The sequence below is a fragment of the Populus euphratica genome, unplaced genomic scaffold (assembly GCF_000495115.2).
Source record: "Populus euphratica unplaced genomic scaffold, PopEup_1.0 scaffold2117.1, whole genome shotgun sequence".
NCBI lineage: Eukaryota > Viridiplantae > Streptophyta > Magnoliopsida > Malpighiales > Salicaceae > Populus > Populus euphratica.
In genome coordinates, this window is record NW_011501958.1 from 20629 (window position 1) to 28550 (window position 7922).

At 36.5% G+C, this 7922-nt stretch overlaps 2 protein-coding genes and 1 long non-coding RNA gene across 4 annotated transcripts in view; 2 read left to right on the plus strand and 1 right to left on the minus strand.

Annotated features, from left to right (window-relative positions):
• Window positions 1-807, plus strand: part of LOC105118665 (formin-like protein 18) — a 1632-nt gene extending 825 nt beyond the window's left edge. Inside the window, exon 2 of the mRNA XM_011016652.1 lies at window positions 418-807. Coding sequence (XP_011014954.1) covers window positions 418-469 — 52 coding nt within the window. The 3' untranslated portion in view covers window positions 470-807. The remainder of the gene's footprint in view (window positions 1-417) is intronic.
• Window positions 808-936: 129 nt separating this feature from the next.
• LOC105118664 (uncharacterized) lies at window positions 937-4901 on the minus strand. Of its 2 annotated transcripts, none has more exons than XR_841000.1 (3): window positions 4742-4901; window positions 1919-1972; window positions 937-1513 (listed from the first exon to the last, which is right to left on the minus strand). It is a non-coding gene; the product is annotated as an uncharacterized LOC105118664 (long non-coding RNA). The 2 variants fall into 2 exon arrangements; XR_840999.1 differs by having other exon boundaries at window positions 937-1708.
• A 1180-nt stretch (window positions 4902-6081) lies between these two features.
• LOC105118667 (MATH domain and coiled-coil domain-containing protein At3g58340-like) lies at window positions 6082-7917 on the plus strand (the record flags this gene model as incomplete). The annotated part of the gene is made up of 6 exons (XM_011016654.1): window positions 6082-6187; window positions 6415-6544; window positions 6666-6835; window positions 7065-7350; window positions 7616-7785; window positions 7874-7917. Coding segments are annotated over exons 1-6 (837 nt in total), but the record flags the coding sequence as incomplete, so codon positions are not given.
• Between the last annotated feature and the right edge of the window lie 5 nt (window positions 7918-7922).

The window sequence follows — 7922 nt, forward strand, 5'->3', positions numbered from 1 at the left end:
GCCCCCCCCCACTAGCTTTGGTTGAGCTTGCTTGGACCTTCTTGAGTTTTGACTGGTAGGTTTTTTCCCTTTATACCTTCCGGTGAAATACGTACACCAACCAGTCAAAAGCAAGCAAATGTGAACTAATGACATTATGAAAGTTGAATCTGCCTCTTGGTGACTGACAGTAACAATGCAACGGTAATTCAACCATAGGCAATTATTTTTCATCACAAAATAGTCTAATAAGCAACTCATGATTTAAATTAATCTAGCTCATACTAACAATGGAAGAAATTAGGATAGAGGAAGATCGAGCCTGATGCTATCCCATCACAGGAAAAAAGAAAGAACCAATTTCTGATTATTTCATAGTTCAAGAAAGCAGGGGTGCTGTTCACTACTAATTTACTTCATTTTCCCTGTTCAATGCAGGCTAGAATGGTTTGTGCAGAGATGCTGTAATTTTTGTTCCAAGTTTGTTTGAACCCATCATCTCATGCCTTACATATGCTGCAACCTCTACTTCTCCACCATTGTCCTGGAGAATTTGAGGCAATTATTTCTACTAACTGCATTCTGACTGGATTCGAAGTCTTGAATAATCATTTTACAGGGGAAAACAGGTGCATCAATCAGATGTCACGATATTTTCTCACAGCTTTGATTCCAGCACCGAACCACAGTTTCCTTATCTTTTCTCAGCTTACATATTACAATGAACAAGAGAAGGGCCATGTCCTGTTAAGCTTAACTCTCATTTTCAGTCATCTGTAATGTAAGTACACGGTTGTGAGTTTCATTCAAACATGTAATCTTATCAAAGCTCTCAAATCCCACGGGAGGAGTGGACCATAGTTTGAAACATGGTTAAATTTAGAGTGCGGCTGCTGGCCAGCGTACTATGAGTATATAAGAGGGATGGTTTGGTTGTGCAATGAAATACAACCAACATCGGTGTAAATTAGTGAAGGATATTGCACAGATAGACAGCCAATACAGCTTCTGACAGCCAAACTCAACTGGTACATAAACTCTTAAGATACGTGCCATACCACCCAACAAACCATAAAGGCACACACTGATTACCAGTGGGTATGCAAACTTCCAACATAGCAAATCATCATTGGCACATATCTTGTAAATTCCGAGCATTTGGTTGCGCATTACCAAACTCCCAACCTTGTCACAAACTTTCAACAGTGTATACCTTGTTACAGGATATTTTGTCAGGAAAAATAAAGTGTGACTGCCATGCTTGACTGTAAGTTCTGAGCATTTGGTTGCATGTTACCAAACGCCTCTTGAGAACCAAGCTGCTGCTGCTGCTGTATGGGCATTACACCACCGGGATTGGATACTCCCGTATTATAGACTGCAAGCAAAGGCCACAACTGAACTTCAGCCTCGTATGTTAAGATTCTAGTAAACATACGACGAGCGCACTTGCTTTTTTGTTGCGTCAAAATGAACACCGTCGGTCACCGCCCTGCATGGATCCGATAAGAAAAGCAGAAGACAACCTCCCATTCTGGCAAGGGAGAAAAACAGGACATATCAGGAGGAGATGTCAGGCGAAAGAAAAGAAGGGGCAGGAAATAACTGCAAATTCATCCACCAAGTATGACTGAAAGGCGAAAAAAATAGAAGAGCAGGTTCATACTCTGATCATTCAGAACCGGAGAAGCAGATTCCTCTGAGGAAGCATGCTATCAGCAAATCCAATCTGTATAGTAGATTTAACATGGGGAAGATAAATTGGAACAACATTAAACTTTCTATTTTAGTACAGAAAAGAATCAGAAATTAACGAGAGATTTTGGGTAAATTCTAGATCTCTGCATTGCAGATGAATCCAATATGCACTAATGAAATCAACAAGCCCTATCTTCCCTAAACACAGAATATAAATTTGCCAAGCACACAGGAGGCATACTTGCATTCGTGGCACAAGCGGCTGTGATGATATTGTGGAGGACATTTTCGGAATCTGAGGCAAACAAAACAGTACAAGGTTAAGACGGATCAAAAAAGGAAACAATCATACAAAAAAAAAGAGAGTTAAAGTAAATAGAGAGAAAAGGAACATGGTACAAAAATCTGCACCGTGCAAATAAACATCCATTATGAATTTATGTGCACAAGTAACATGCATGCAGCTTAAAAGAGATAAAACAGTTTAAAAGAGAAAGAAAGTTAGGATCCGATCTATGACCAGTAAATAAATAAGGTTTTTTTTAAAAGTTTCATATTTATATGAATCTAAATTTACATACAAATTTATTTTTTAAATAACTCAATCAGAAATCAACGCAGAGTAAGAACAAAACTAACTTTATAATATAATTTGATTGTTTTAATATAAGAGTTAATACAAATTCATAGTTGTGGGGCACTAACTAGATATAAAAAAAATACAAATTTCAACAAAAAAACAGGTCCTGAAGGTCTAATAAAATAACCCGCTAACAAGTTATAAGTCTGAAAAGATAAATAATAAGAGGGTAAGTTCAACAACTCAGTGAATAGATAACGTTCAATATACACACACGAGATAATATAACAATAATGAATATATACACAATTATGGCTCTAGGTTCTTATAGTAAGGTTTTTCAAATAGGCCATGACAAGAATATCATAAGATAAAGCTCATCAAAAAATCAAAATGCAATGAGCACAAGGCTCTGTATTGTGGGATAATCATTTCACATAAGTTGGTGACTCTCCTGACCAACTAGGGTTCAGATACGATGTGCACAAAGACTAATATTACCTTGTTAGCATGAATATTTTGACTAGCATATCATAGGTTCATAATCATAATCAAACATACATATTCATATCTCAAAACTCAACTCATGACATCAATCAAATGAGAAGTTATCAATTTAGAACTCAATTAAAAATATATATTGATTCATATTAAGAATTCAGATTCAACAATTAATCATATTTTATCGTAACAAAAGGATAATAATCAACATATATATTATCAAGAAGCATGATCCAATTCATATTAACAACTCAAATATTTATAATCTTTCTTATGCATATAAAAAATTATCCACTCACCTGAATCGAAAGCAAACAGAACTCAAAAGTAGATATTGAAGAAAATTCTACTAGTGTCCCGCCGATAGAATATCAGGATTATCTGAATAAAAATGAGATATATTAAAAAACAACTAAAAAAAACAATCTATTTAATACACTTAACTAAGGGTCTATTCCATAACGCTATAAGTTTTTGAATTAAACTAGTTATTGTTTTCCAAAGACCTAAAATTAAATGGTTTTTTCGGAATCTAATACATAATAAAACAAATAATAAGACTTGATTATAATTTACTAAATAACCCTTATTTATTCATCAAGCCAATCTGCAAAAGCTAATATTACAGCAAGGGACCAATCTAAAATTTATCATATTTTTAAGGGTCAAATTGTAATTTTTGTCAAATGGGAGGACCAAATTAAAAGTGTTAAAAATTCATAACTATACTAGAATCCTACCCTAATTCATCTTTTATTCTGTCCAGAATTTTGGAATATGCTCCAGGGACCAATCTGAAATTATTCCAAAGTTCGGGGACTAAACTGTAATTTTTACAAATTAAGGGACCACACTGAAATTTTATCATCTTCAACCTCAAATTCAGAATTTTCATGGATTATCTACTGTTATCTCATGATTTCTAATATAAATTCACCATTCAAACAAAATAATAACTCAAAATCATCATATTTACCTACAATCTCTCGAAATCAAGTAAGTAGCTCATTACCCATAATAATCAATCCAAAACACAATTTTCAAAACCCTAACATTCAGCATCACAGAAATTTAAAGCTTAAAGAACACACATTATATATAATCTTGCTTTTAAACTTATTTTCTTTGACTCTCTTCTTCTTCTCTTATCTTTCCTTCTTTTTTTTTTTCTTTTTCTTTTCTTCTCTTTTCTCGTCACTTTTTTTAACTCTTAGAAGACAACTCATTTTTTTTTCTATTTATATTTATCAACTCTTTGTTCAATTACTACAATACTTCTTATTTATTTATATGTTTTATTGCCTTTTTTTATTCATGTTATTTCAAAACATCACAAAGAAAAGGTAGTAACATCTATAAATATTCAAGCAAGACAGATTTGAAGGTGGCCTCAAGTTTTTTTCGAAAAAAGAAAAGAAATTGAGGTCTAACAGCATGCTCTCTGACAATAAATTATCCTCCCAAACTTCGATAAAACCCTCTTGCTCGTACTCAAAGAAGTGATGTGAAAATATAGGAGAAAGCTTAAAGATGAAATTTCATGGGTCTATATCCCTCTAGCAGCATATTAGAATTCCTGGTCACGAGACAGAACTGCACAAGTGATGCCCATGAGCACACGATAAATGAATTAGATTTAAGAATATAATACGCATGAATTCAGAGTGAGACACACAAAGCCGAACTTAAGATATTGGTAGAGTAAGAGGCCTTTTGCCCTGAAATAATGCACTGTGTATTCCGAGTGGGCAGGGGGGTGTTTGTCGCTTAACCTTTTCCTCTGATCAAATAAACTTTCTTGTTAAGTTACCCCATGCTTAGTAGGTAAAATGCAAACAAAATGCTAAAAATAAAAGTTCAAGACAAAAAGCATGAAAGACACAGAAATGCATGGACGTAGGTTGCGAGGAGAAAGACCAAAATGAAGAAAAACAAATAGGGGGCCAAATTACTAATGATAACAAGAAGCTAATACTAGATTACCGGCCGAAACTTCTGCTGAGCCTGGCGCTGTAAATCATGCATTTGTGACTGTTGATTCTGCACGAGAAGTTCAAAATATTAAGATTAAGCAGTAAGACTCATCGATATGTAGATATAATTATCGAAAAAAACCTGTGCATCTAAGACAACTAGTGATGATGATGATGCAATTGTCATGTAGATATAATTATCGAAAAAAACCTGTGCATCTAAAACCTGGCCCTGTAAATCATGCATTTGTCACCAACGTGCACAGCAGCTCGGAACAAGGTCTCTTGCTCTTGAATCTTAGCAGCCTGAGCCTTGTCCAAAGTGGGAAGAGTCGTTGGCCCTTGACGGGTACCCAACTGTTAGGCTTCACGAGTATCAATTCTAGCCTGCAAAACTAGATAGATACAAGTCCCTGAATACAAAGAAGCGATGATGATATACTCGATGCAAAATGAACTCTAATCCATCTTTAACCTCTCAATTTGAGAGAATATCGGCAAGTTCTGCATCCCCTGCAGCAACTGCTCGCTCTTGGAATTATAATCCACTTCCATCTCTGGCAGTAGTTTCGAGGATAACATAACTGGTAGCACTGTACCACGGGATCCAAAATAATGTTTTCCATGTTAAAATTATGCAATATATGCCGAATTTTGATCCTTTTGAACAAAGCTGTCTAGAAGTTTAGCAGGCAATGGAGAATAGAAGAGATGCGGCGGTAGTGAGTGACGGTTCCTCCTGCATACCATGTCCTCGTACACATGAAATTGACCACATATTTGTCATCAGAGAGTCTAGGAGTGGAAAGCTAGTCCCCCGACTTGGAGTGCCTTTTCTGATCACAATTACCCTGGTGCACTCCCAGGAGAGCAGCATCCATTATACCATGAGGTTGGATGCGAGAACTTCTAATTACTATAATTTCTTAAATTTCTTTACTCGTCCAAATTATTAACATGTATGTTCGAAGCAAGTAAATACATGCATATCTCAATGAAAAAAGACGAAAAGAAAACAAAAATTTCACAGGCATGAAAGCATTTTAGCCGAATGTTATGGAGTTCCGTTTGAGGTTTTCCTGCTGCTACAGATTCAATCATTACCCCCACAAATGTACCTGGTTGCAAAAGCATATTGTTGTGTTTAAGTTTTGTAAGATTGCGGTTTGCAAGGAAACAATGCATGGTATATTCCATAGACGTGTTTTGCATCTGCAAGAAGAGAATCGATCTGTTTCCGGTTTCAAAAGTAATCTTCATTCCAGCAAAGGATAACAATCCCCAAACAATTTCTAAGAGTTTCGAATAACTACTCTCTCTTGATTTCCTTACAAATAAGGGAACAAATGTTTTGTTCATTCCCTACATCCTGCACATTGTTTAGTGGATTTTGTAGCCAGAAAAGATATCGTCAACGTCATGACAGAAGTTGTCAGCAATATTTCTCCCCCTCCTGGTATTCCCCCCTTTCCTTCCTTTTTTTCTCTCATCGACTAACATCGTGTTCTGTGACCTAACTTTTTCTGTGCTGATGCCGAGATTACTGTCTGTGAGCTTGCCCTTTCTTCCGTACCAAGCTCTCCCTCTAACACTCGGCGTGCTTGTATAATGAGCAGATTTTCTCCAGTAACAAAACCAAAGAGTGATCAAAATTGTATGTGCTGATATCATTTCATTTTGCAGGACCTGTAGCAACCGTATCAGATGCACCGCCCATCCATTACATGGTTAAAATAGAGTTATTTTCGTCACTTGGGAAAAATGCAGTGGAGACATATGAATCAGGGGTTTTTGAAGCTGGAGGCTATAAATGGTACATCTTATTGCTAGTGAATATTTGTCTTTCTTTGTCTTTCCATCTCCAACGGCAGTCATGTTTTATTATGAGAGACCCCTCTCATTTTTATTACCTCCTCCTGTGTTTGCTTTGCAAGGAAATTAGTTCTTTATCCGAACGGAAACAAGAGCAATAATGTAAAAGATTACATCTCTCTCTATTTAGCAATGGTTGACGCGAGTTCTCTTCCACGTGGTTGGGAGGTCAACGTGATTTTTCGGTTGTTTTTGCTTGGCCAAAACAAGGACAGCTACTTGGTAATTCAAGGCATGTTTTCTAAATCATTACTCTGCAATACATCCTCAAGCTATTGTCATTAGCTACAGTTTTTGTTTTAGTGTTTATAGTATCACCAAAGTTATGCGTTGTAAATTGGGTGACGGGCAAGATTTACTTGCAGTAGTTTTCTTCAATCACGCTGGGTAATTTAGTTTAACTCAAGAGAAAGTGATGCCCCTCTCTGATGTTCTGGCCTTGTTGCCAAGGTTAGATGCAGCAGGAAAGGAAAGACGCTTTCATGGATTGAAGCTTGAATGTGGTTTCGATCAATTCATTAAGCTTTCAACATTTAATGATGCTCGTTATGGATTCGTTCTGGAAGACACTTGTGTGCTTGGAGCTGAAGTATTTGTCTGTGGAGAAAGAAGCAGAGGCAAAGGAGAGGTCTTATCAATGAAAAAGGATCCTACTGCTTCCGAGTACGCTTGGAAGATCGTGAACTTTTCCAAGTTGGATGAAAAACGCCAAGAATCACAAATATTCAGCACGGGAGATCATCAATGGTATAGTTATTTTATTATTTTAATCTGCAATCTTAATTAAAACATGTTTCGGATGTGTTTTTGGAAGCCGATGTTTCTCTTACATTACGTTATACTCCATGTGCTAGCTTGCCCAAACAATTCGTTAGCTGTTAGTGATTCCTTTCTTTTCGAGATGAACACGAGCATTGAAAAATCACCTTCTCATATATTCTTTTCTTCTGTTATCAGTAGTATTTAGTAGTAGCACTTTTCCTTTTTCTTCTACATGTACCGGTTGTTTCAGGAAGATGGTGCTCTATCCTAAGGGAAAAGGTCTTGGAATGGGCACCCATCTCTCTCTGTACTTGGCTCTGGATTTGGCAACCCTCCCTGCTGGTTGCAGAGTATATGCGGATTACACCTTGCGCCTTGTGGATCAAGTCTATGGCAGACAGAACGACCGGTATTCTAAAGGTAAGAACACTGGTGATCTTTTTTGCCGGTTTAACATGTCAATGAGATAGGAAAAAAAAGAAGTTGAGATTGTTTCATCTTCCTGCAGCCAAAAGCTGGTTTGGTGCCTCAAGCTCAGAAAGTGGATGGTCAAGATA